At 39.5% G+C, this 27,466-nt stretch overlaps 1 protein-coding gene across 1 annotated transcript in view; it reads left to right on the top strand.

Annotated features, from left to right (window-relative positions):
* Positions 1–11,825: 11,825 nt before the first annotated feature.
* Positions 11,826–27,466, top strand: part of DNMT1 (DNA methyltransferase 1) — a 42,607-nt gene continuing 26,966 nt past the window's right edge. Inside the window, exons 1-7 of the mRNA XM_058170516.1 lie at positions 11,826–11,939; positions 18,066–18,108; positions 18,249–18,356; positions 22,919–23,195; positions 24,002–24,074; positions 25,288–25,390; positions 26,135–26,175. Of these exons, the coding sequence (XP_058026499.1) occupies positions 11,893–11,939; positions 18,066–18,108; positions 18,249–18,356; positions 22,919–23,195; positions 24,002–24,074; positions 25,288–25,390; positions 26,135–26,175 (692 nt within the window). The 5' untranslated portion in view covers positions 11,826–11,892. The remainder of the gene's footprint in view (positions 11,940–18,065; positions 18,109–18,248; positions 18,357–22,918; positions 23,196–24,001; positions 24,075–25,287; positions 25,391–26,134; positions 26,176–27,466) is intronic.

Genomic DNA, 27,466 nt, shown 5'->3' with positions numbered 1-27,466 from the left:
AGTGAAACAAAAAAAAAATTGGGACTTTTTGGAATTGCTGTGGGACAAGGGACAAATTAAAAAGCGGGACTGTCCCGCCAAAAGCGGGACGTCTGGTCACTATATATAGAAAGCACAAACTTACACAATTTCTGTAAAATTTGCATTCCCTCTTTTCTGATTTTTTAAAACGTATCTTATGAGAAATCCCAAAATCATGGTGCTAATCATTAAAAGTGGAAGTCTAAAGCAAAGTATAAACTCCAAAGTTTAGAAATAATTCTTATGCTGTTTAATTTATTCCACTTATCTCAGTTTATCTGATAAACACTAATGTTTTGACAATTTTATTAGGTTTTTTTTTAATCCTGCCTTTATTACTTGATGAGTAAGTCAAGGCAGCACACATACGTTATTTTTATTTATCTTATTTATTTATTTTTGTCATAACAATATATGTAGGTATCATACAAAAATATTATATAATATATAAACACATATATGGGTAAATATAAGGAGCTATAAGCATATATGTATATAGGAAGAAGAAAATAAATATTCCTTCTCCCCCTTATTTTCCCCATAATAGTTCATAGTTCCATCAGTAATGAACAAAATGAATAAATCTGTTCTCATCTATCTCCATTAACAAATGTTCAAAATCTGGCCCTTTCCCTGCTTGCAATTTAATGCATAGCACCTTACCAGCCATTTTTGTAAAATTTGAGATCAGGAAATCTGTGCAGGTGTGACAAAAACATGCCTTTATCAGGCTGTGAGATGCAAACTCTCCTTCTTTACTCAAAACATGGAAGAATTAGAAGAGCCTTAAATTTCATCTGCCATTGTCCACCAAGTATTTTTCTGGATTATGTACCAGCTTCCCTATTGGGAGTTGCATTCATATTTTGCCTGTTTCATTTAGCTAGCTTTTAGGGACAGCAGCAGCATCTCAAAGGAGCAAGCCTCTGATATTTTTTTCTCCTAGTGAGCATTTCCACATGTATCAAAATATACCTGTCCAAATAACAGGTTGTTTGGCTCAATTCAGTTACTTTAAAACCTTATTTAAACACATGCTTATGATTTGGAGTCATCAGAAGATGAGCCATATTATCTTGTTCTTGTTCAACAATGCCTAATCCGCCTCTTTCTCATTAAATTTCCCTGTTAAATAGGTTTTTCCATGCTGGCTGGTTGGGTGCCACAGGAGAGATGGGGACTAAAGCCAGAACTAGGAACCAATTTGGCAATCACTATGCCAAAAATGAACAGCACATTTGCAAAGCAGGATATGTCAATAGCCATAGGATGGGGCTTCGTAATGCACACATTCATTTTATAACCTGGTTTTGACCACATAGAAAGTGGAGAGTGACCAGAGAGTGCTGCATTAAACCATTGCAGAAATGGCCATAGTATTCTTTTCACATTGTGACTGTTTTAAGCTACAAGTTTTAAACTACCATTCTTCATGACACAGCCATCATATAACAAAATACCTCCTATATATGCCTCATAACTTTTTTTCCCTTAAGTTTTGTTCTTCAAACCACAGGCATTCTAATCTCTTGGAACCAGTGGGAAAATTAGGAATTTTGAATTTGTGTTCTGGGCATTCTTAAAACACTTGTTGGAGAAAGATACCTAGCTGGACTCAAATCACTCTCTTTCCAGAATCAAAGACTTAAAGACAAAGAATTTCCCCCCTAAACTCAGAGGATGGACTTGAACTTGAAACAGGATGGACCTGTTTCACAGAGACCCAATGATGCTCAAAGAAATGTAGATAAAATACGTAAAAGATCCGTATGTACTACATATCTCTACCAAGACAAATAAAAGCAGAGACACCATGATGCATCACATTACAAATGCAGATATATAACATATAGAATCTAGTTAAAACCAGTGTAACAGAAAAAGGGCAAAAGAAAAGATAGCATATGCCAGATATAGTCAAAATGTATTAAAAAAAACAAAAAGTAGCAAAACACAAACTGCAAAGACAGACAATGTCACTTCTGTTTCCAGGCATTTCCCCTTGAATACATTTTCCAGCATCTTAGGATATGGCCTAGTGCTATCTAGATATTATTATATTTTTTCCTGGGTAGCTGGATAAGCTTCAGAACAAGGGAGTGAGTTTTGCCAGAGCTTTTACAAGGTATCAGTTAAGTTCACATAATGTGCTTACTCACTGTTGCTTAATGACAGTTCATGAATAAACCACAATTAGTTGGGCTAAACTCAAAACCAAAGAAACCACATTATGGATTGAGCATTATGCCAAAACGTTAATTTGAGTTTTTTCCACCTACTTTCTTCTCATTGAATCATCTATCAATGTACCTTTTTTTTGCACTACTAGCATGAATGGTCAACAAGTGAAAGTTTGTGCGGGAAACCCCAAATACTGAAATTTATTGGGATTATATTTTGGTCAGTAACATTTATTAATTGAATTAACAGCCTTTTCAAATATGCAGCCACTCTTTCCATGGTCCTAAATCCCCTTCTCAAGACTATGGCTGCATCTGCCAATATGTGATCCTAAAGACATTCTTGGAAATAAAATTCAAGATTCATTAATCTGTGATGATGCCATGTTGTCCCAAGCTGCTGCTTGTTTAGTGAAGAGCCTTACAGATACTCACTGGTTACAGCAATGAAAGGCTGTTCAAATAAATAACAGGTTTTATAAAGAAACTCCAGAGGAGAAAAAAAATGTTACAAGTGGCCCTGAGATATAATAAGCATTTTTAAATAAGCATTTTGGAGACCCTGTCTGGTGTAGCAATTAAGGCACCAGGAGACCTCAATCTGTCTTAGGCACAAAGCCATCTGTGTGACCTTCGACCAGTCACACTCTTCCAGCCCTAAGAAGGAGGCAAGGGCAAGTCACTTCCAAAAATATAGGCAAGAAAACTTCAGGGACTTGTTCAGACAGTTGCCAAGAGTCAGCAGCGACTTGAAGGAACAAAAAGAATTGTTAAAAAGTGTTATATTAACTCCAGACCAGTAGGAGGCACTACATGTTTGGCTTCCTTCTTATACGGACTGTTCAGGCATAGGAAGCTTCCATACTATATCTTCTGTGTTCATCGCTTTAATGCACAGGTGTCATACTCGATCGCATCACGTAACCTATTGTGACATATCGCAACGGTTTTTGCCTTTGTGGAGCTGGGGCGGGTGTGGCCTGCCCGTGACACATCCAGTTTGACAGGCCTGCTTTAATGGGATTTGAGCCCATAGATCTTGCCCTAAATGTACAGGGCATTTACCTTTGGAGCCATCTTGCCCTGGCAGTCAGAAGCTGAAAATAAATACAAAACTCTCTATATGTAGAGTACAGGTAGTCCTCAAGTTACAACAGTTCATTTAGTGATCATTCAAAGTTACAACAGCACTGAAAAAAGTAACCTATGACTATTTTTCACATTTAAGACTTTTATAACATTCCCATGATCCTGTGATCAAAATTCAGATGCTTGGCAACTGGTTCATACCGATGATTGTTGTTGTTTCCCAAGAACATGTGATCACCTTTTGCAACCTTTTGACAAGCAAAATCAATGGGGAAGTCAGATTCACTTAACAACCATGTTACTAACGTATCAACTGCAGCAATTCATTTAACAGCTGTGGCAAGGAAGGTCATAAAATGGGGGGAATTCACTTAACAACTGTCTCACTTAACAACAGAAATCTTGGGCTCAATTGTGGACATAAGTCGAGGACTACCTGTATACATTTCCCCTATATAGTATATAGGGGAAAAAAGAAAGTGTATCTGCATAGCTTCTGTCATCATTTCCAATTTCAGCTAACTGGGAGTAATATTACTTACATTTAGTAAAAAGTGAACTCATTAAACCAACTGTCAAAGGAGTCACTGCCTTGAGTTATTTGTAAAAATAATGCAGGATAAAAATAAATAAATAAAAATCAAAACAACAAACAAAAAAAACCACGAATCTAAGTACCTGAGAGCAAAACCCAGTCAGCTTCACCATAAATAAAAGAAAATTCCACTACCATGGGGACAGACATTATCTCCATCGGGGAAAGAAAGAAAGAAAGAAAGAAAGAAAGAAAGAAAGAAAGAAAGAAAGAAAGAAAGAAAGAAAGAAAGAAACAAAGAAAGAAACAAAGAAAGAAAGAAAGAAACAAAGAGGAGAAAGCATGTTTCTGCAGCCCCTGTAGATGGTAATCCCTGAGCAAGATGGCACAGAGAATCCACTCCACCTGATCTTATTGGGAAGCAAATGTTATTAGGAGAAAGCAGTTCCACAGATGCCCTGAATCATGAAAGTTTCAGATATGACAACCAGCAATTTAAATAGCATCCAGAAGTAATGGTGTTTACTGTATACATGTAGACCGAGGAGCATGAAGACTACCTAAATTGGTGCATTCTGGTCCAAGTGTAGCTTTACTCAGTTGACTGCAAGATTCCCCCAAACATTGCCTATTGTGTGTTGTTGGTTGCTCTTTCATTTATATTCTTCTTAGCTCTTTTTAATGTGTAGCTTGGACAGAGATACAATCTTAAAAATGAGATTTTATCAGCTTCTTCTTATCATCATCATCATCATCATCTAACAACCCCATAATCCCTTGTGGGGTGGAGTCTGGACAACTGAATGGAGCGGAGTGTTTATTGGCCAGATGCCCTTCCTGTTGCCAATGCGGAGTTTTGTTCAGCAGATATATCCTTATTGTGCCTGGTGAGAGAAATATCTGCCTCTACCTAGGATCAAACTCACAGCCTCCTGATTGTGAAACAAGACCACACCACTTGTCAGCTTCTCCTTCTAAATAGTTTTATTGTCTGAATTTTAAAGAATGTTTTTTAATAGTTGGACAGCATCCATCTTTATATTATTTTAAGAAAGTTTCCCTGATTTTCCTTTCTAATTGATTATTTGTGAAGCACAATGGTATAGAATTACTTGGCCTATATGAAGTATATTTCTGAGACTATAGCATATATCCAGTTCATGTTCTGTCCTTTGCTTACTGATACTGTATACACGCCAAATTTATTTTGGTTCATGTGAATTTACACATAACTAAGCTTAATGATCCTAAGGAGGTTCTCTTCAGTTTGCTTTAGTGAAGATCTGAGAATGAAAAAGAAACATGTAGAAGATGGAAAAGAAGGATCAACCCATCAAGGAAGAAGATATACAAGTAACCTAAAATTGGAAAGAATATAAAAAAAGTGATAGGGTCTCATAATAAGGGATTTAAGTTGCAGGAAGGCAAGATTGCCTTAAACATCCCCAAAAACTTATTTATTTATTTATTTATTTATTTTGTCACAACAATATATGTAGGTATCATACAAAAAGATTATATAGTAAATAAACACATATATGAGTAAATATAAGGAGGTATAAGCATATATATAGGAAGAAGAAAGAAAAACAATAGGACAGGAACGGTAGACACGTTTGTGCGCTTATGCACGCCCCTTATGGTCCTCTTAGGAATGGGGTGAGGTCAATAGTAGAAAGTTTTTGGATAAAACTTTTAGGATTATGGGAAGAGATCACAGAGTCAGGCAAAGTATTCCAAGCACTGATGATTCTGTTACAGAAGTCATATTTTCTGCAATCTAGATTAAAGTGGTTGACATTAAGTTTAAATCTATTAGTTGCTCTAGTATTATTGCAATTGAAGCTGAAGTAATCTTTAACAGGAGGGACATTACAATAGATGATTCTGTGAGTTAAGCTTAGGTCTTGTCGAAAGCGACGGAGTTCCGAGTTTTCTAAGCCTAGGATTTCAAGTCTGGTGGGATAGGGTATTTTATTGCTTTCAGAGGAATGGAGAACTCTTCTTGTGAAATATTTCTGGACACGTTCAATTGTATTGATGTCAGAGATGTGGTGAGGGTTCCAAACAGGCGAGCTGTATTCTAGAATTGGTCTAGCAAATGTTTTATATGCTCTGGTTAGTAGTGTGGTGTTTTTGGAAAAGAAGCTACGCAAAATTAGGTTTACAACTCTTAGAGCTTTTTTTGCTATGTAGTTGCAGTGGGCTTTGGCACTTAGATCATTTGACATGAAAACTCCAAGGTCTTTAACGGGATGGGGGTCGTCTGTAAGGTAATGTCCATCTAGTATGTACTTAGTGTTTGGGTTCTTTTTTCCTATATGTAAGACTGAGCATTTGCTGGTTGAAATTTGGAGCTGCCAATTTTTAGACCAAGCGGTTAGATGATCAAGGTCGTTTTGAATGATAGAAGTATTGTCTGTGGTGTTAAATAGTTTGACATCATCAGCAAAGAGAACACAATTACTTGAGATGTGGTCACAGAGATCATTAATGTATAGTATAAAGAGTGTTGGTCCAAGGACGCTGCCTTGAGGAACTTCCCCAAACTAGAAATATTTTGACAGTGAAACGGAAGTAGTCAGCTCCCTTTCACGGGAGTTGTACAAGTGAAGGCTAGACAACCATTTCTCTGCATGCTTGAGTTTGGATTCTAGAATGGAGCAGGGGGTTGGACTCCGTGGCCTAGTGATCCCTTTCAATGCTTTCTTTCTTGTGTTACTCCATCTGATCAGAGTTAACCCATCCCATATAAACAAATAATTGCTAGCTTAGCATCTTTGGATTAAGTTACTTTTGTTACTTGATTCTTTGTAGGCCATGGAGGTTGGTGGGTAGAGAAATATTCTTCACATAAGAGCACTTGAGTTCTTTTGCCTACCCTCTCAGCAATCTCTGCGTCCATGAGTGGCCACCATACATAGCTTCTAGCTAACCCTTCATCCTTACGATCCCTGGGTGACCTCGTGGAGGAGGTCCAATACCTTTCCCCTTAACTTATCAGGAATTATTACACGATCACCCCATAACAGGCACCCCTTGAGCCGAGAGCTCATCTCGCTTTTTAACAAATTCTTTGAACTGCTCGCCCGCGCAGCGGGCCACCCTCTGTACCCAACCGAGTACAGTCCTTAACACAATGTCCCGGTATGATGCCCGAGCCACTTCCTTAGATGTGACTGGGCCAGAGTCCAACGAGTCAATAAGTAGGATGGGCGTCCCGGAGTGGGGTCTTCGGTCGCCCTGGTAGTGGGCATCGGCTTAACGCGCCTGCATGCCCCACTTCTTTTCCTGGTCGATGCTGCAGCTTGTACGAGTAAGCTGCCAAGAATATAGTCCAACGGGTCAAGCGTGGCGAAAGTGCCACAGGCGTTGGGCGGTCGCCAGCCAGTATCCCTAGTAGCGGTCTGTGGTCAGTCACGATTTCAAAATTCCGCCCAAAGACATACTCGTGGAATTTTTTGACCCCTGATACAATGGCTAGTGCTTCTTTGTCTAATTGGCTGTAGTTCCTCTCTGGGGAGGACATCGTTCTAGAGTAGAACGCTATAGGGGCTTCTGTGCCGCTTTGAAGTCTATGGCTGAGTACAGCCCCCACCCCATAAGGAGGCATCGCAAACCAGCACTAGGGTAATGAGTCGTGATATTGGATGAGCAGGCTATCACTTGAGAGCAGGTTCTTTACTGCTTCAAAAGCCCTATTTTCTGACTTTCCCCAAGACCAAACAGTATTTTTCCTAAGAGCCTATGCAGCGGTTCCAAGAACGGTTGCTTTGTTCTTTAAAAGACCGCGTAAAATTAACCAATCCCAGGAATGCCTGCAGCTCTGCTTTGTTTTTGGGCGCTGGAGCCTTCCTAATTGCCTTAACCTTGCTCTCAGTAGGGTGAATTCTTCTTGTCTATCCGTAGCCCAAGAAATCGACGGATTCGACCCTATCTGGCATTTGTTTGTCTTGACTTTTAATCCGCTGTCCGGAAAATGCTCAAGACCTTTCTTAACCGCCTCCCCAATTCCTCCATGTTTTCCCCTGAAATTAGGACATCATCGAAGTAGGGAACTACCCCTGGGAGCCCCTGCAGTAGTCGTTCCATTAGGTTTTGGAACTGCCCTGGTGCCACACTAACCCCAAATTGCAATCGGGTGCACTTAAAGGCCCCCCTGTGCGTTACAATCGTTTGGGCTTGGCTGTGCGGGCGTCACGGCAGTTGTTGGTAGGCTTGGGCCAAGTCTAACTTTGCAAAGACTTGCCCTTGCCCCAAAGAGTGCAATAAGTGTTGCACCACGGAACCGGTAAGCGCTTTTCTGTAAGGCTTTGTTAAGCCGCCGCCTTGTAGTCAGCGCAAATTCTAATTGACCCGTCCGGTTTTATTGGGTGACGATTGGCGCTCCCACTTTGCGTGATCGACTGGCACCAAAATCCCCTGATTTATGAGCTTGTCCAGCTCCTTATCGATTTTTGGTTTTAGGGCAAAAGGGACTCTCCTCGCCTTAAGCCTAATGGGGGCTACCTGGGGGTCTAAGTTGAAGGAAATAGGGGTCCCTTGTACTTCCCCAGGCAGTCCTTGAAGACATCTTCGAACTCGTTAAAGAGAATGTCTTTCAGGTTACAGTCACTTCTGTAGATGCCAGTCACTACCATGCCCAGGGCACGAAACCAGTCTAGTCCCAACAGACTGGGCAGAGTTCCTTCGACGATCGTGATGGGCAGAGTCTTCTTGTGAAATATTTCTGGACACGTTCAATTGTATTGATGTCAGAGATGTGGTGAGGGTTCCAAACAGGTGAGCTGTATTCTAGAATTGGTCTAGCAAATGTTTTATATGCTCTGGTTAGTAGTGTGGTGTTTTGGAAAAGAAGGATCAACCCATCAAGGAAGAAGATATACAAGTAACCTAAAATTGGAAAGAATATAAAAAGTGATAGGGTCTCATAATAAGGATTTAAGTTGCAGGAAGGCAAGATTGCCTTAAACATCCCCAAAAACTTATTTATTTATTTTGTCACAACAATATATGTAGGTATCATACAAAAGATTATATAGTAAATAAACACATATATGAGTAAATATAAGGAGGTATAAGCATATATATAGAAGCTTGGCCTACCAGTGTGGGTATGGTATGGTTGTTGCTTTGGTAGTTCCTTGATTAGGTATTGTTCTCTGATTGTCTGCTTGACTGTTTATCTACTTGGTAATTTCTTGATTAGGCTATTGTTTTCTGCCTGATGGTTTGTCTGGTGTTCATCCCTGCTTATCTGGATGTTGGCTGATGAAGAGGATGTGTTCTGATTTCTTAGTTTCCTTCTTAGCTTTTTATTCTCTTTTGAATGTTGCATAAATATAGTTTATCTCTATGTGCCTGTTAATGGACGATTTGTCTGAATGCCAAATTTTCAGGAATTCCCTAGAATTTAGCTTTGTTTTAGATGCTGATAGTTCCTGAGGTGAAACTGAAGTCTGTCCATGTGTTGTGAATTTTTTATCCAGTCTTTTGATTGCTAGTTGATGTTTATGGATGCATTCAGCTAGTCCTCTGCCTCTCTACCCTACTAGTGGCTGTTATCGTTCTTAAACTATATGTTGTAAATGGTTCGCTTTTTTCTTCTTCATTGGTATTGTGTTAGACTGTGCTTTTATAATCTCACTTTTCAAAATTTCCGCTACGGTTCTCCAGAACCTGTAAGAACCTGCTGAATTTTACCCCTGGATTTGCTGGGTTCGGGTCTATCGTGCTTCAGCTCGGTTCTGGTTCTCCTCAGCCTCGAGATCCCACCTTCGTCGCCAATGTTAAGTTCTGGAAGTAGCAGGCTGGAGACCAGGGTAGTGACAACAGCTCTTTAATATAGGGTGAACCCAGCAACAGGCTGGGGGAAAAACCTCTCCTTTTATACAGTTCTGCTGGAGGCTTCGTCCAATCAGCAACGTGCTGATTTCCCGCTCAAATATTTAAAGGTACAACCATGAATACATAACAATGACCCTGCCTTTCCTCTGCCAGATGTCACATAAATGGAAGGGTGGGAGAGATACAAAGAGAGGCCTAAAGAAAAATTTAAATGCTGGCAGACCCAGGAAAGCCTTCCGCTTTTCTGTCTTGGGATACGTTGTAAAGGTCAAATCCAAGTTGTTTGGATTGTATGAGAAATTAACTTGGAGCTCATGCCTTGGCAAAGAACAAATCTGATGCACTCAGAATGGTGAATTCCTGTCTCACTGTTGATCCAAGGCAGTATCAAATTTTTGGTGCTCTCTGATCTTGATTTTTCTTTGCAGGCATTTAATTACCTGATTAGGTAACGTCATCAATGCTAGTGAGTGCTCTGTTTATATATAGAAGCTTGGCCTACCAGTGTGGGTATGGTATGGTTGTTGCTTTGGTAGTTCCTTGATTAGGGTATTGTTCTCTGATTGTCTGCTTGACTGTTTATCTACTTGGTAATTTCTTGATTAGGCTATTGTTTTCTGCCTGATGGTTTGTCTGGTATTAATCCCTGCTTATCTGGATGTTGGCTGCTGGAGAGGATGTGTTCTGATCTTTTGTTTCCTTCTTAGCTTTTTATTCTCTTTTGAATGTTGCATAAATATAGTTTATCTCTATGTGCCTGTTAATGGACGATTTGTCTGAATGCCAAATTTTCAGGAATTCCCTAGAATTTAGCTTTGTTTTAGATGCTGATAGTTCCTGAGGTGAAACTGAAGTCTGTCCATGTGTTGTGAATTTTTTATCCAGTCTTTTGATTGCTAGTTGATGTTTATGGATGCATTCAGCTAGTCCTCTGCCTCTCTACCCTACTAGTGGCTGTTATCGTTCTTAAACTATATGTTGTAAATGGTTCGCTTTTTTTCTTCTTGACCTGCTGGGTCTTATGGTTTATTTAAAATGTTCTGGAGGGCTTTGTTGGTTTGTGTGCTATGGTGGATTGTTACTTTGGTAATGGAGCACTTGGTTAGTGTGGGTCATTTTCAATAGTATTTCTGATCTGCTGCCATTTCCTCTGCTGATGAGGATATCCATAGAGTAGTATTGTGTTTTCTTTTCTTATGAATTTTATTCCTTTAAAAATATTGATTGTTCCATGTGTTTTCTGTTCTTTTTTTATTATGACAAAGGTGTTGGATCCATGCGTTTGGTTCTATGTGGGGGAATAGTTTAATTTCTAGACATTGCATTACAGTCTCTGATATGAGTCCCAAGAGTGGTGATCCCAATGAGTGTTCCTCTGATTTGTTGGTATATTTGTCTATCACACTGAAAATACGTAGCAAGGCAAAGATTGATGAGGTCCATAATTCAGGGTATTTTGATCTAGTAATGAAATACCTGTAAGTAAATAACCAAGCTCAGAGAGCACAAAAAATTCCACAGTTCAGCCCTGAGATACAGATTTTTTTTTAGTCAAATAGTCGAAATATGTATTACGAATATTAGCACAATATGGATCACTGAGCCTAAGATAGCTCTATGCATCAAGAAAACACGAATGATCTGAATGGCGACATGTTTGGAATATCCAAATACTGTGGGAACAAGCTGTAGGGAAAGGTCTTTTTTATTTGAAATTTCCAGGTGGTCAGGGGAAGCAAGGAAACTGCCGGACCGAACTGAGCCAGCCAAATTTCCTGCGCTATTATCTGTAACGAGTTTCTATGGGCAAAGGCGATCTATCCTCGCTGCTTGAAATAATATCGGAGGGGTGCGTGGGGGGGAGAAAGATGAACTGTTGTTCTCCCGCGCCCTGCAGCCTGACTTTCCCGGTAGCACCGAAACCAGAAACCCGAAAATAACGAGCCCCGGCTTTGCACAGCGAAGCTCCTGCGCGCGGTCCTCGCTCGGCCGTCCTCTTCTCCCTCTCCCTCCGCTCCCCCTCCACAAGCCGCCGTTTGGTTTCTCCCTCTGCCTGAATGGCGACTTGTTAAGTTCCGCCCTTTCCTCCCTCCCCTCTCCTCCTCCTCCTCCCCCCCCCTTTGCAGGATGGTCTATCCCGAAGCCGCTCCGCCCCCTCCCTCCCCGGTGCGCGCCAAATCGGCTCCCGTCGGATCCTTGCCTGCTGTCCTGCCGGTCCCGATGCCCGCCCAGGCCGCTCCGCTGACCCCGGAGGAGCTGCGCAGGCGGTGAGTAGTCGGCGGCAGGGGGGGCTCGGCCGGCGGATCCCCGGGCGAAGGTTATTCGCTCCCCCGTCCTGTCCCGAGGGCACGTTGACCTAACCCCCCCTCCCCCGTGCGCACAGCTCCTGCAGTGGCCGGGGCTGCTCTTCGGGCACCCTCCTAAATCTGGGGCGGGGAGAGGGGTTTCCCCCCTTCGTAGTCCCCGCAGTCTCCCCCCGTCCTTGCATTTCGGGACAAGGGGAGCGGGACCCCCTCGTGCTTCCTATCCTCTTCCTGTTTGATGGCGAGCCTCTCTGTTCTCCAAACTGACAATCCCGGTTTTGATATTCCGCTTCCCCAAAGGTATCCCTCTGCCGTTGGGTTACGCAGGGAGGCGAAAAAGTTCCCGAAGGGGGGAAGTGAGACAAGGGAGCCCGGAACTATATGGAGAGAAGTAAAGGAAGGCACTAGGTCTCTCTCCCTTCCCTCCCCCCCCCCCACAACTCCCCACGTTTAATAGCCTGCAGTGGATTTTTGAGTCACTTAGGTGCCCTTGGGACTGGGGGGGGGGGGGTGGCGACTAAGAGAAAAGCATTTTGGTGGTTCCCTAGTTTGAAAAAAAAAAGGATATATCCTTAATTGGGGAGTTTCACCACTTTGGGGGCAGAGATAGTGACCCGAAGTGCAAGGCCTTTGAAATTCTTTACATAATACGCTTTTTTTTTTAAACCCCCTTGGAGGGAGAAGATGATATTTACTTGGATGAAAGGAAGGGGGAATCTATCTTGTGTCTTGTTCATAGGATTGTTTGACCACTGCACTATTTTCCTGCTTTCCTCGCCCCCCCCACAAATACTTGTCAAGTGACAAAAATTAGTTCCGTTAAGATAGTTCCTAAAATCCTAAAATCAATTAAGATAATTATGTTATCAGGTTTTTAGGGCCTTTAGGCTTGGGATTTCTTGAATAGAACTGCCTCTCTCCAACGCAACGATTAAAAAAGGGGGGGGGGAAGAGGAATCGGAAGTGAGAGGATTGTTAATCTTTACTAAAAACATTCAAAGGTGGCAGCTTTTTTCTGAGTGGGAGTGGGAATGTAAGGAATATGAACCACTGCATCAGATATTAATTAGCCACTTTATATCTCACAAGGACACGGGCCTCATCTTTCCCCTGGCCTTCCTTTTTTCTCCATATGCCACCCCTTGCCATCTGGGACAGGAAGTGAAAACGAATTTCTTTTCCAGTTGAAAGCGCATCTTGGCGGGAACATTTGTTTGTGTTTAGGGCAAGGATTAACGCAGGCGCACACACTCGGTTCAGGAAGCATTGGTTAACATGCCCTGACTTCTGCATAAAAATAAAGGGGGGGGGCTGACATGGGTTGGGTTGTTGGCAATCGTGAGCTTGCAGGATGGGGTGGTGGCTTTCTGCTCTTCGGCACTTCCAGCAGCGTGCTGCATTTCAATAGAACCTGGCTTTTTCTGAAGGAGGTGGGTTTTTCGTTGGACCTCTTTCCCTGGGCAGAATTATTACTGACAATTGCTCCAAATAATCAGTGCTGTGCACATTATCACGTTGGCTCAAAACAAGTTGTCTTTTTCTAAGTCCTTTTAGCTTCCTCTCTTTTACTGGAATGGATAGCTATCCTCCACCAGAGAAACATGGGAAGCACTCTTCCTCTTTCCCCAACCCAGCCTCTTCACTCCAATAGTGTTGCTACGGACATCTGTCAGTTTCTTTGCACTATGGGAAAGCATTTGATTTTTACCATTCATCAGCTTTAGGTTTTAAGTTCTATAAGCCCCTTTAATGTTGTTAGAAAATAGATTATAAATACAACTATTTTTTTTTCTCAGCAGAAAAATAAATTTGGAGACAAACGTTCTCTCCTGCTTCTTTAGTTTAGTATCTGCTAAATCTTTGAGTCCTAGCTCTCAAGTCTACTTTATGTGGTTCTTCAGGTCTGCCTGCAGAATGGAGCCCAAAAATGAGTGCTTAATGGGAATGAGTTTTGTGTAACTTGGAAGAAGGAAAGTGTTCCTTCTCTTTCTTTTTCAGTTTCTCATTAAATTGCCTGCAAGCTAGACTGCTACCTTTAAGGATATCATATGTAAGCCTTCCTTACTATGACTGTTGTGAGCGAGCACACTAGCTTATAGCACCTGGTACATCTATTTGTGTATCTCCTTCCTTCTGAGAGAGTCTGTGTTGCTGTTGTCTGGAGTCAGCAGTGGGCGGGAACTTGCTCGCCTGCCCTTCAGACAGAACTTCAGCAGTGGGATTTTTCTTAACTCATTTATTCTCTTGCCCCCATTTTCTTGACAGTTGTATGTATTGCCATTCTTGACAGGATGGTAATGAAATCCCAAATCTCTTTAGCTTCTTTCTAATTTCTATTATCGTCCTTGGTTTTGACATGGTTTCTGTGGTCATAAGAGAAAATTTATAAGACCTTGTATTAGCAAAGTCCTTTAAATTTTCCTCACGTCTTGGAGTGCTCCCTTGCTCGGTCTTGACAGTGCAGAGCAATGAGTCCACTATAGAGAAATACAGTCACACAGTAAAATTTTGAACAGCTTTGGTTGAATGTTTTAAAATGAAACCTCAACTAGTTTGCTTTGGCAGGAAACTTACAAATTGCATGATTAACCAAGAAGCAATGTGAAGCTGAAGGTTTTCTGTTATTCTGACGGGTCAGTGGTCCAGGAGGTTGCTTTCATTTAAAAATGTTTTTTGCAATGATGGGGAAACAGAAAAGTCAGAAAGAAACTTAAATTTATTCTTTTTTTTTTACAATTGCTGCAGTAATTGTTTGCAGCATATTGATTTTGTAGAATGAAAATGATTCTCATTTCTGAGAATTATTTAAATAACTTATTTTAACAATGGAGCAAAGGATGGTTCAAGGTTTGCCTTCATTATTATTTTTTCTGCTGACTGACCCTAAACAAATCTTATATTCAGGCTACAACAGTGAAGGAGAACTTATATTGGAGTGATTGTACAGGTGATCAAGAACATAAACAAACTAGCTTTGTAGCAAGTTTAACCATAGTGGCTAAAGATGAGAGGAAGAGTGTGCACAGAGGGATAATTCTATTATTATATATTTTATTATTATATATTATATAATATATAGTGAATATAATATAATATATAATATATAGTTGTAGTACTAGTGGAAACTCTTATGACTATGGCCCAATTGTCAAATGCATGAAGCTGAAATAATTTAATTACACATGAGATGAAGGTGGGGATGGTTTTATAAAGTAAAGCAGCATTATGAAGAATATGAATGAAAAGTTAAAAGGTAAATATGTTAATTGGAGTAAGTATGGCCCACTTTAAATGGTGATGAATATTGTACTTAAAATGCTATAATAATAACAGCTGACATCCTTTTTTGATGACCTAGTCTGTATTAGTTCTAGGATGTAGTGTTAAATGTGGAAATTCTAACCTGAAACATATCTGGAGTCTCCAGAGATATTTTTCTCCATCAGGGCAGTAGGCAAAGAAAAAAAGCCAGTTTTTGAACGAAGAGGTCTTTGTAAAAGAGCAGTATAGCCATATAGCTTGCTAAATTATATAAATTAGTACTTGCAGAATATATATGGAGAGGAAAGTTCCCTGGTATGCTTCCACAGGAAAGTATTTGCCTTCACTGGAGTAGTAGAAATACTTTGTTCTCTGGTATTGCTGTTGACATTTTGGTCATGTTTCTGACTTACTTTTACTCATGGGAGTAAATGAAATATAATCCAAAGAGGGTCTTAACACTGTTGTCTCATGGGCACCAGTCTCTTGTATGGCTACAAACACAGTTGAATGATGAGATCCAGGAGAAAATATTAATATATTCTTCAATAACTGTCTACCTTTACTAGAAGGTATACCACTGTTTTGTTTTGAAAGAAGATAGGAAATCTTTGGCCCTGAATCTACCTATAATTCCCTTTTACCTGTTTGCATGTCATTGTCTCGGGCAGTGTGCTCACTCTGAACTATGAAGTCCGTACTACAAAGAGTCCTTTGAGCCACAAGAAAACTCTTTTCCCATGATACCCATATCTTGTGTTCTGTTTCTCACACTTCCAATTTATGATACAGCTTTAGGTGAAAGCAGATGGAGAGCTAGGCATTCAGTTTGTCCTGTTTTACTAGTGAATCTAGTGAAATGGTTATTTTAACTGGCACTACAATAAAGTCTGGATCAAAGGAAGTCAGGTAATTACACAAATACAGTATTTCCTGTAAAAAACGTTGAAGCCCTAAGGCACGTTTTTCAGTTTATGAATAGATTTTGTGTTTGTGTTTGGAAATCATTATCTGTGCTTTTAATCGCTACCTCTTCCTTTATGTTGGCAGCTATAGATTTCGATCTGAAGTATGAGATGAGGCTTTGGGGTCCTTCTATGGGCTCCATTGCATAGAAATTAAGAGAACTATTCTTGGTTGTGGAATTACTCTTGTCAATTGGAAGCTTCCTCCAAGACAATATTAATAAAGGGATGGATTGGATATTTTCTCTATGAATTGAACTTTAATACCATCTCATTTTTGAGATATATATTAATTGATGTAGACTTTTCCTCCTTTAATTTTGATTACTCTTATTGGAATTACTCTTATTGGAATGTTAAACTAGCTTTCCCCAGTATGGGGGGCCCCTAGATAAATTGGATTGCAGCCTCCTTCAAGCCCTTTGATTGCTTGAGGTAGCTGGGCATGGCAGGATTTGTAGCCCAAAAGATCTCATCAAGTTTAGAAAAGATGGTTTAAATCAAGCTAGTTTTTCCTTTTTTGCCTTGTCTGGCCTTGGGTTACTTTTATTTCATTAGTATTTACTGCTAGCTGAACTGCTTTACTCATACTAGGACAATGGGACAGGAGCTAAGTAGTTTTTCCAGTCAGCCAGAGAAGGCCTATTACTTCCTGTTACAGGTCTTTCCTTTGGTCTAACCTAAGGGATTTGCAGGTGCTCTGAATAAAGGAAGCTGTGCATATGAACGTGAGGGGTGCCCATTAGAATCTGGTAGATGCAATATCAGAGGAATAATGTTAACAAAACTTATTGGTTTGTGGGTTTCTTGGATGTCAGATTGATCAGCCTATTCTCAATGCAAGAAGTACCTTTTGCCTGATTTTAAAACACAAATTGAGTTTACTGCTTTTTTTCAAGTTGATGGTTCAAATATTTTAATGGGGAAGAGAAATATATGGATTCCTTGTTTACCTAGAATGAAGAGTGGGTCACCTATCTTATACCCTGGCATTTTATCCTTAGCTTATGCCTGACAGGTGGCTGCCAAACCATACTTTACACTAGACCTATCGATATATGAGGATTAAATTCTCAATCACCAGTTTTAATTAGGCTCAGTGCAAGTACTTCAGGTAGTTTATCTTCTAAAAATGTGAGAATTCTTTCCTCAACCAAAACACCATCTGAATTGCTTTTAGCAAGATGGCCAATCAAAATATATTTAAATTATGCATGCAGGGATTAAAGTGTAACACAAATGCTGTTCCTGACTGTCAGATATTTCCACTGATCTTAGTGCTAATGGCTTCAGGCTTCATTTACTTTAGAAGCTATCCCCCACCCCCACCCCCGGGCACAACATGACAAATATTGTTGCAGTTCTAAAGGATATTTTTAATATGATCCTTTATTTCTTGGATTCTAACAGAGATCCAGAGGAAGCCTCAAGTTTTACATACTCTCTTGCTGTTCTTTCCATGATGGAATCTTCATTCAATGAATGATTGCCTTTGATTGCCCACAACAGTCTGGTTCACATGTATTGTACTATGCCAAACTGAGATTTGGCAGTTCATGGATTTGTGTTCTTATGTCTATCAAGCCAACGTATAAACTGTTCAACAAACCATACTTAAACCTTTGCTTGGCACAATATGACAGTGTCAGTGAGCCTTTTCTGAATTTGTTCTAGCAGGAACTATATCTTACTGTGATTCATTCTGTGACAAAAGTCACAGAAAATCAAAGGACTTATGTATATCTAAATCAGTTGTTGATCCTCTAACTTGGCTTTCATTTCAGAGGTGAAATTTCCTCCAAAACTCAAGAGGGCAAAACAGAAGACTAATTTGTGATGTCTTTGTGTTTTGATTTAAAAACAGGCTGAAAGATCTCGAGAGGGATGAAGATGGTCTTGGTGAAAGAGTAAGTCACAAATGTCTCACTACACCCTTCCCATGATGAATTACGAAATATCCTTCTTCTTCTATAGCTTGGCAAGCTTCTGCAGACCTGGGTTGCTAGCTGTGGTACTCACCTAGTCTTTTCCGTCTTCTGGCTTTTAGGAATGTGTTAAAGAAAAACTGAATTTGATACATGGCTTCTTACAAGTAGATGCTCAAAATCAGTTGAAAGATCTGGAGACCAAGTTGCGCAAAGAGGAACTTTCTGAGGTGGGTAATCAGGATAAATAGTTTCATCCCATTGTGTTCAACTATTGTTTGCTTTGCCTGCCTTACAATTAATGTTCAGAATGCTAACAGTGATTTCAGAATGAGTGGATGCATGGTGGCTGGAAGTTTAATATTGTTGCTGCAAGGGTGTTTTTGCAGCTCTCAACTTGCACATATGATCAAGGCACACTGCTAGAGAAAACGAATTCTTTTACTTTGTGATTTAAGCATATCTGAAAATTTATCATATATACCAGTAATCTATAGGAAGCAAGATATGACCTGAGATTTGCTGTCAATTTATGTAGACATTTTCAAAGTAAGTCTGGAAATCAAAATACAAACTTACGCTACTAATCCATGTATAATTGGCTCTGTTATAGAAACAAGACCTGATCATTCAGAACCCCCAGAGCCTCAGTTTTAAAAGAGATTATTTTTGAGCATCTTAATTTGCTGGTGTTGCTGCATATCTATGAAGTCTTTGAACTTCTTAAACTGAATAGGGAAATACATCCCTCAGTTCTTTTTGCTCTTTTAGTTGGAAGAACTTCCAAACATGGCATATTGAAATTTGAATCCATTAAAGCATTTACTTCGCCAAGGACTTCATTACAAGAAAATTCTCTATTGCTTGTAGAATTGTGTTATTTCAAACAACATTCATTTTTTGCTCCTGGAATTTAAAACTTTTTGCATTCTTCCACTGATCAAAGAGCAATATTGCAAAATCATTTTTTAAAGTAAAAGATAAAATGTCAATACATGTAGTCCTCAACTTCTGACCACAATTGAAGCCAGCATTTCTGTTGTTAAGTGAGACATCTGTTAAGTGAGTTTTGCCCCATTTTACAGCATTTCTTGCCACAGTTGTTAAGTGAATCACTGCTGTTGATAAGTTAGTAACACGGTTGCTAAATGAATCTGGCTTCCCCATTGACTTTGCTTGTTGAAAGGTTGCAAAAGGCGATCACATGACCCTCGGACACTGCAATGGTCATAAGTATGAACTAGTTGCCAAACATCTGGATTTTAATCACATGATCATGGGGATGCTACAAAGGTCGAAAATGTGAAAAATGGTCATAGGTCACTTTTTCCATTGCTACTTTGAATGGTCACTAAGTGAACTGTTGTAAGTGAAGGACTACCTATATACAATTTCTCGTATTTTACGAGAAGAGTTCACTCCTCCGTAACCAATAAAATACCTTATTCCACCAGACTTGATATCCTGGGTCTAGATAACTTGGAACTTCGTCGCCTTTGACAGGACCTGGGTTTAGCTCATAGAATCATCCGTTGTAATGTCCTTCCTGCCAATGACTACTTCAGTTTCAACTACAATTAAATAATACGTGACGTCTCGCCTGGATTACTGCAACGCTCTCTACATGGGGCTCCCCTTGAAGGGCATCCGGAGGCTACAGTTAGTCCAGAATGCGGCTGCGCGGGTGATAGATGGAGCCCCTCGTGGCTCCCGCATAACACCCATCCTGCGCAGGCTGCACTGGCTACCTGTGGCCTTCCGGGTGCGCTTCAAGGTTTTGGTGACCACCTTTAAAGCGCTCCATGGCATAGGGCGGGTTATCTGGGACCGCCTACTGCGACCAGATACCTCTCACCGACCCGTGCGCTCTCACAGGAGGGACTCCTCAGGGTGCCGTCAGCTAGGCAGTGTCGTCTGGCGGCGCCCAGGAAGGGCCTTCTCTGTGGGGGCTCCCGCCCTCTGGAACGAGCTCCCCCCAGGACTCCGTCAACTTCCGGACCTTCGTACCTTCCGTCGCGAGCTTAAGACACATTTATTCATCTGTGCAGGACTGGCTTAGATTTTAAATTTTATAGGGGTTTTTAAATTGATTTTAATATTTATATTTCTATTTTTAATGATAGGGCATTGGAATAAGTTTTTTAAAGATTATTTTAATTTTGTGTATCGATGTTTTATATGCCTGTGAACCGCCCTGAGTCCTTTGGGAGATAGGGCGGTATATAAATTTAAATAATAAATAAATAAATAAATAATACCAAGAGATTTAAACTTAATGTCAACCGCTCCAGTTTAGATTGCAGAAAACCCGATTTCTGTAACAGAATTATCTATGCTTGGAATGCATTACCTGACTGTCTGGTCTCTTCTTATAACCCCAAAAGCTTTATTCAAAATCTATCCACTGTTGACCTCACCACATTCCTAAGAGGACTCTAAGGGGCATGCATAAGAGCACAAACGTGCTTACCGTGCCTGTCCTATTGTTTCTTCCGCTATATATATAGATATGCTTATACTACCTTGTTTCTCCTCATATATATGTTTATATATTATATAATCTTTTGTGTTATGCTTGTGTATATTGTTATGACAAAATTAATTAAATAAATAAAATAAAATAAACAATTTCCCACTAAAGCTAAATTTTAAAATTCCAGAATTATGCAGGGAGATTGAAATCTGTCTTTTCAATGACTAATTTAGATTTCAGATATTAAATAATATTAAATTATTTTCTAAATAATTAAATATGCTACTTAAATAATGGAACTCTAAAAATATAACTAGGGATTTACTAATAAAAAGTTATGATCTTAAGTAGTTAGCCTACTTAAGTGGAATGTCAAAGTAAGAGATGTCTTTTACAATCTTTACGCACACAGACTGATAGACACAATGTGTGTGATGGAGTGTGCAAACATACATGTTATCAGCATAGTGAGAACCTGCTTGTAAATTTCCTAAATACAGTTTCTCGTATTTTACGAGAAGAGTTCTCCACTCCTCCGTAACCAATAAAATACCTTATTCCACCAGACTTGATATCCTGGGTCTAGATAACTTGGAACTTCGTCGCCTTTGACAGGACCTGGGTTTAGCTCATAGAATCATCCGTTGTAATGTCCTTCCTGCCAAAGACTACTTCAGTTTCAACTACAATAAAATAATACGTGACGTCTCGCCTGGATTTCTGCAACGCCTCTACATGGGGCTCCCTTGAAGGGCATCCGGAGGCTACAGTTAGTCAGAATGCGGCTGCGGGTGATAGATGGAGCCTCGTGGCTCCCGCATAACACCCATCCTGCGCAGGCTGCACTGGCTACCTGTGGCCTTCGGTGCGCTTCAAGGTTTTGGTGACCACCTTTAAAGCGCTCCATGGCATAGGGCGGGTTATCTGGGACCGCCTACTGCGACCAGATACCTCTCACCGACCCGTGCGCTCTCACAGGGAGGGACTCCTCAGGGTGCCGTCAGCTAGGCAGTGTCGTCTGGCGACGCCCAGGGGAAGGGCCTTCTCTGTGGGGGCTCCCGCCCTCTGGAACGGGCTCCCCAGGACTCCGTCAACTTCCGGACCTTCGTACCTTCCGTCGCGAGCTTAAGACACATTTATTCATCTGTGCAGGACTGGCTTAGATTTTAAATTTTATAGGGGTTTTTAAATTGATTTTAATATTTATATTTCTATTTTTAATGATAGGGCATTGGAATAAGTTTTTTAAAGATTATTTTAATTTTGTGTATCGATGTTTTATATGCCTGTGAACCGCCCTGAGTCCTTTGGGAGATAGGGCGGTATATAAATTTAAATAATAAATAAATAAATAAATAATACCAACAGATTTAAACTTAATGTCAACCGCTCCAGTTTAGATTGCAGAAAACCCGATTTCTGTAACAGAATTATCTATGCTTGGAATGCATTACCTGACTGTCTGGTCTCTTCTTATAACCCCAAAAGCTTTATTCAAAATCTATCCACTGTTGACCTCACCACATTCCTAAGAGGACTCTAAGGGGCATGCATAAGAGCACAAACGTGCTTACCGTTCCTGTCCTATTGTTTCTTCCGCTATATATATAGATATGCTTATACTACCTTGTTTCTCCTCATATATATGTTTATATATTATATAATCTTTTGTGTTATGCTTGTGTATATTGTTATGACAAAATTAATTAAATAAATAAAATAAAATAAACAATTTCCCACTAAAGCTAAATTTTAAAATTCCAGAATTATGCAGGGAGATTGAAATCTGTCTTTTCAATGACTAATTTAGATTTCAGATATTAAATAATATTAAATTATTTTCTAAATAATTAAATATGCTACTTAAATAATGGAACTCTAAAAATATAACTAGGGATTTACTAATAAAAAGTTATGATCTTAAGTAGTTAGCCTACTTAAGTGGAATGTCAAAGTAAGAGATGTCTTTTACAATCTTTACGCACACAGACTGATAGACACAATGTGTGTGATGGAGTGTGCAAACATACATGTTATCAGCATAGTGAGAACCTGCTTGTAAATTTCCTAAATCAATTCTTTTATTAGTTATTGGCAAACTAGCTATTTCCATGAGTCATGGAAATGGCTGGCCTTATTTCTTTTTTTGAGTGGAAATATGAACATTCATAATTTAAGAGTTGAAACCTATAGAATTAAAATGGATTATGCTTAAGAGATGTTCCTGGTAAGCTAGGAGGCAGCGTCTCATGGAATCACAAATGAGATCTCCTCATATACAAATATATTCAACCTGCTAGTCTTTCCCTTCTCCCACAGGAACTCTACCTGGCCAGAGTCAAAGCCCTACTCCATAGAGAACTGTCTTTAGAAAATGGAGACAACTTGGCATTTGGCCAGAAGCTCAATGGATGCTCAGAAAATGGTGGCTATGGCAGTGATGAAGACTCAGAGAGAGCGGAGAACAAGGAGAAGGAGGAAAGCAACATGGAAGTTGAAGAAGCTGCCTCATCTTCCTCTTCAACACCATTATCTTCACCATTTGTTCCAAAAGCTCGGAGAGGCAGAAAGAGCAAGTCCAATAGTGAGAACAGAAGTAAGATATGTATTATCTGCTTAACAAATAATATTTGCCTGGGGGGAGAGAGGGGGTTAGTTGTAAATTTGGGCCTTAAAGGGATACCATCCTAAATTGTCTCTAAACAAGAAAGCTTAACATTGAACCAAATTTAAATGTTAATTCAAACATTATTTTAATATGTTTAATAATAAACATATTATTAAATAATATGGTTATTTCCCCCCCTCACTAGGTCTCAACTGGCCAACATAATGTTGTATGAATAAATGGACTAGTAAAATAGTTCTCAAGCTCAAAACCAATTTTATTAAATAACTTGAGTATGTTGAAATTGTATAGGATCGTCTTACCATGTTTTGGAGGTCTTTATCCATATTTTTCCCTTGTTTTAGTATCTGGAAATTATGTACTTTTATTGAAACTTCCATTTAATTTTAGCATAATTTTATTGCAATTTTCAGAAGTTCAGAAGTCCCAAAGAAAACTTTGTTTTGAAAGGGAATAAACATTTTAAAAGAAAATACAATAAATAAGAATCTAAGAAGGGAAGTAAGCAAACATCTCCCATAGCAACAAAATTGTTGAGGGCCTCCTTTTGTGCACTAGTGATGTCTAGATTTTTGCATTCCCTCACATATACACAGCACATAAATTCCTATCGCAGCCTAAAAAATCCCTGCAATATTGCAATAGACAACTAGTGCATAATACATGGGGATTAGATGTGTTCCTTTAAATCATGAATGTATAGCCTACTTTAAGCACTTTTAAAACGACAGCCATAATTTCTGCCTGGCAACATTTTTAAAATGAATTTGCAGGAACCTCAACCAGCTCCAGGATCACCCGTAGTTCTGGCAAGCAGCCAACCATAATGGCTCTATTTTCCAAAGGGTGAGTAAGTTTTGTGAAATCCTGGTATTTTTCTACTTTCTTCTGTTTGTGCCGCATCTGATTCTTTATTGACACCCATAAGCACTTTTCCTTTTTTTTTCTTTGCTCCAATTGTGACATGACTACCTTAATTGAAATGTTTAATGTCAAAGAGCAGGCAGTGATAAACACAGGCAGTGATAAACACTGATATTTCCAAAGAGGAATAAACACAGTAGACTGTCCTCAAGCAAAGAATTAGGAGTCAGCTTTTAATGACAATTGCTGGCTCCTAATCGGAGATTTCAGTAACAATATAGGTAGTCCTCATTTAACAATCACGATTGGGACTGGCAACTCCGTTGCTAATGAACAATCATGTGACTCTGACTATGCTTACAGTTTTACTTCAGCTTTCCTTTTCCCCATTCCCCTACTCTTTGGAATGCTAACCCCGGCACTGGGATAATTAGCAAGAAGGGAATTAATGTTTTTATTTAAGTTCATTGGAGAGGAAGGGATTACAAGAGAGTAAGCAAACACACAATGGGGAATATACATTGAAAGGACGCATGTGCTGGCTGTTTGCCTAGCGCACTCACAGCCTTGAACATGCTAGGCAAATAGCTGGCACTAGCACATTCCTTTCAATGTACATTCCCCATTGTCTGCCTGCTTATTCGTAATCACTTCTTCCCCAATCTCTCCATTTTTGTGAGGTGGGGGGAATGAAAAACTAATTCAGACACAAAGTGTACTGGCTGTAATGGTGAACGAGTGACAGAGAGATGCTGCAAAGGTTGCAAATGCAGGTCTTGATTGCAAAGTTATTTTTTCAGCACTATTGTAACTTTGAATGGTCACTGCATGAGGCAGTTAGTAAGGGAATTCTTCCTGTAAATAATGTGTTCCAAGTATGGTACAACTCTGATTGAAAGCAGGCCTTGTTATGGTATCAAGAGCATATTATTACAGATAAAATATTAGACCCAGACGGGGAGCCAAAGTACAGGCATGCCTTTAGCTATATGTTACACTCAGCCATAAAGAGACAGACTGATTTTTTAGAAAAAGGACTGGTTTGGGGAGGATGCAACAAAGAAGTTGGGAGAAGGATGGAACGGATCTCATTTCCCTAGGCTTTGTTTTTCTCTTATTAATATATACCATACTATGAACAGATCCTTTGATTAATTTATATTTTATGGATCCATTTTATGGTTAATCATAATAGATCCAACAAACGCAAATCAGATGAGGTGAATGGAGAGCTAAAACAAGAAAGTAATGCAGAAAATGAGGAGGAAGAAGAGGAGGAGGAACTGCCTGGAGAAAAGGTATGTTTGCAACTTAGTTTTCTCCTATTTGGCATGGCATGGCTAGAATTTAACCCATCTGACAGTTGAGAAGGCTTATGAAATTCTTTGAAAGTTTAGTCCTCCTCTTCCCCTAAAAGGCACCTGAATACCTCACTGTGCAATTGGTATCATCCAGGACAAATTAATTTTGGATTGAATATTAACAGAGTTATCCTTTTGTGAGGGAGATTTTTATTGATGCTAACTAGATCGAGCTTCGGCATGTGAGCTGCATCTTTCTCCAGTGCAGGTAGTCTCAACTTACAGCCGTAATTGAGCCAAGAATTACGGTCATAAGTTATTGCAGTTGTTAAGGTGATGATCATGTCACCATGCCCAATTTTACAAACTTTTTGCGGTGGTCATCAAGTGAACATGGCAGTCATTAAGCAAATGTGGTCATTAAGTGAAACCTTTTATCCAATGGCCAGTTTTTTGCTGGAAACTGGAAGTAAATGTCAGAAACAAGCAAAAAACGTCATGATTATGGTCATGTGACACTGCAAATGGACGTAAATATGAACTAGTTGCCAAATGCCTAATATGTATGGGCATGACCATGGGGGGAGGAGGTTGTGCAGCTGCCATAACATCAGAATTCAATCATAAGTAACTTTTGGGGATTCTGGCATAACTTCAAGTGTCTGCTAAGTGAGGACTACTTGTAATTTAAAAAGTATGTAAACATTTTACCCTTTTTTTGTTTTCCATTTCCCTGTCAAGGAACAAGATGAGAAAAGAATCAAAACTGAAGCCAAAGAAGGGTAAGTACTGTTAACTGGACACTTAAAATTTAAAGTACTTTCCTCTCCACGGCTTAGTAGCAGTTACCTAAAACAGTGACTCCAAAGATGAATAAGCTTAAAAGCGAGTTGCCTTCTTTACCGAGAGTGACTCATCAGGCAGAATTCAGTGTTAATTAAATGCAGCTTCCATGGAAAAAGGGTCAGATGCAAATGGGGTCAGATATTTCTGATTTTTTTAAGGCAGGCAGCATTTAAAATATTGCTTGTTCTGCATTCTGTGTCTTGGTGATCTCTAAGTTTATAAACCCGCATTTCCTAGAATTGTTTGTCCTGTTAGAAAGGAATTATTGGAGTTTTTGGCCCAATCTCATTGAGATTCTTGATTACAAAGGCTGCTGAATTTTCTCTTTTTCATATCAAGATGCAAGAGATATATCATTTTTGTATGTGATCCACCCAGCAGTCCGCTAGTCCCTGTCAGATCTATAATAACCTACTACAGGGTTGTACTGTTGTTGCAGAGCTACAGTTCTAAGCAAGTTTGGTCAGACTGGCATGGAGTGCTGGCTGTTTCATCTTAGCAACATCAGAAGGCCAACTTTAATCTTGCATAACTTACTGAAGTATGAAGGAGACTTGGCTGTTCTGTTTTTGTAACAGCCTTCTCCATTTGAATAGAGAAAGGGAAAAGAATAATAAAAACAGTTCTTAACATTTTTTTTAAAACTTTGGTAATCTTGACTGAGTAAAAGTGGCCCTTTAAATAACTTAGGTTCCATTATTTATGTTGATGTGATACTCTAGGAAGTTAGCTAGGAAAAGGAAATGGAGGGGGAATTTTTATTTGAGTGGTAGAAAGCACCAGCGGAAGAAAGCATGGAGTTTACAAAGATTAAAAAAAAATGGGGATGTTATGTTTCCATCAGAACAGAAAAGGCTTCTTCAAGTTTAATAAAAATTCAGCATTTGCCCAGTGCTTTATTATATTACTATAGAGATTGAAAATAATAATTATAAAACTGGAGCAGACACCAGTCTCTTCAGTTTCCATAATAGTGGAAATTTACTATAATATAACCAATTATCTACCTCCTTGGCAAACTTCGCTTTTAATGTGCTTATTTGTACAAAGAATTACAATGCAGGTGCATTTAGATTTATATTCCTCCTTTTGATTATAGGATTCTAATAAGCAATCTTGCAATAAAAGGCGCCATATTAATAATACCATAAGTGTGCTAGTGTTTGTTATTGGGATACAAACACTTTACAAGATTACCAAATGTCTTAAACTTGTTATAATAGCTTG

Source organism: Ahaetulla prasina, chromosome 2 (assembly GCF_028640845.1).
Source record: "Ahaetulla prasina isolate Xishuangbanna chromosome 2, ASM2864084v1, whole genome shotgun sequence".
Taxonomy (NCBI): Eukaryota; Metazoa; Chordata; class Lepidosauria; order Squamata; family Colubridae; genus Ahaetulla; species Ahaetulla prasina.
This window is presented reverse-complemented; position numbering and strand designations above follow the sequence as displayed.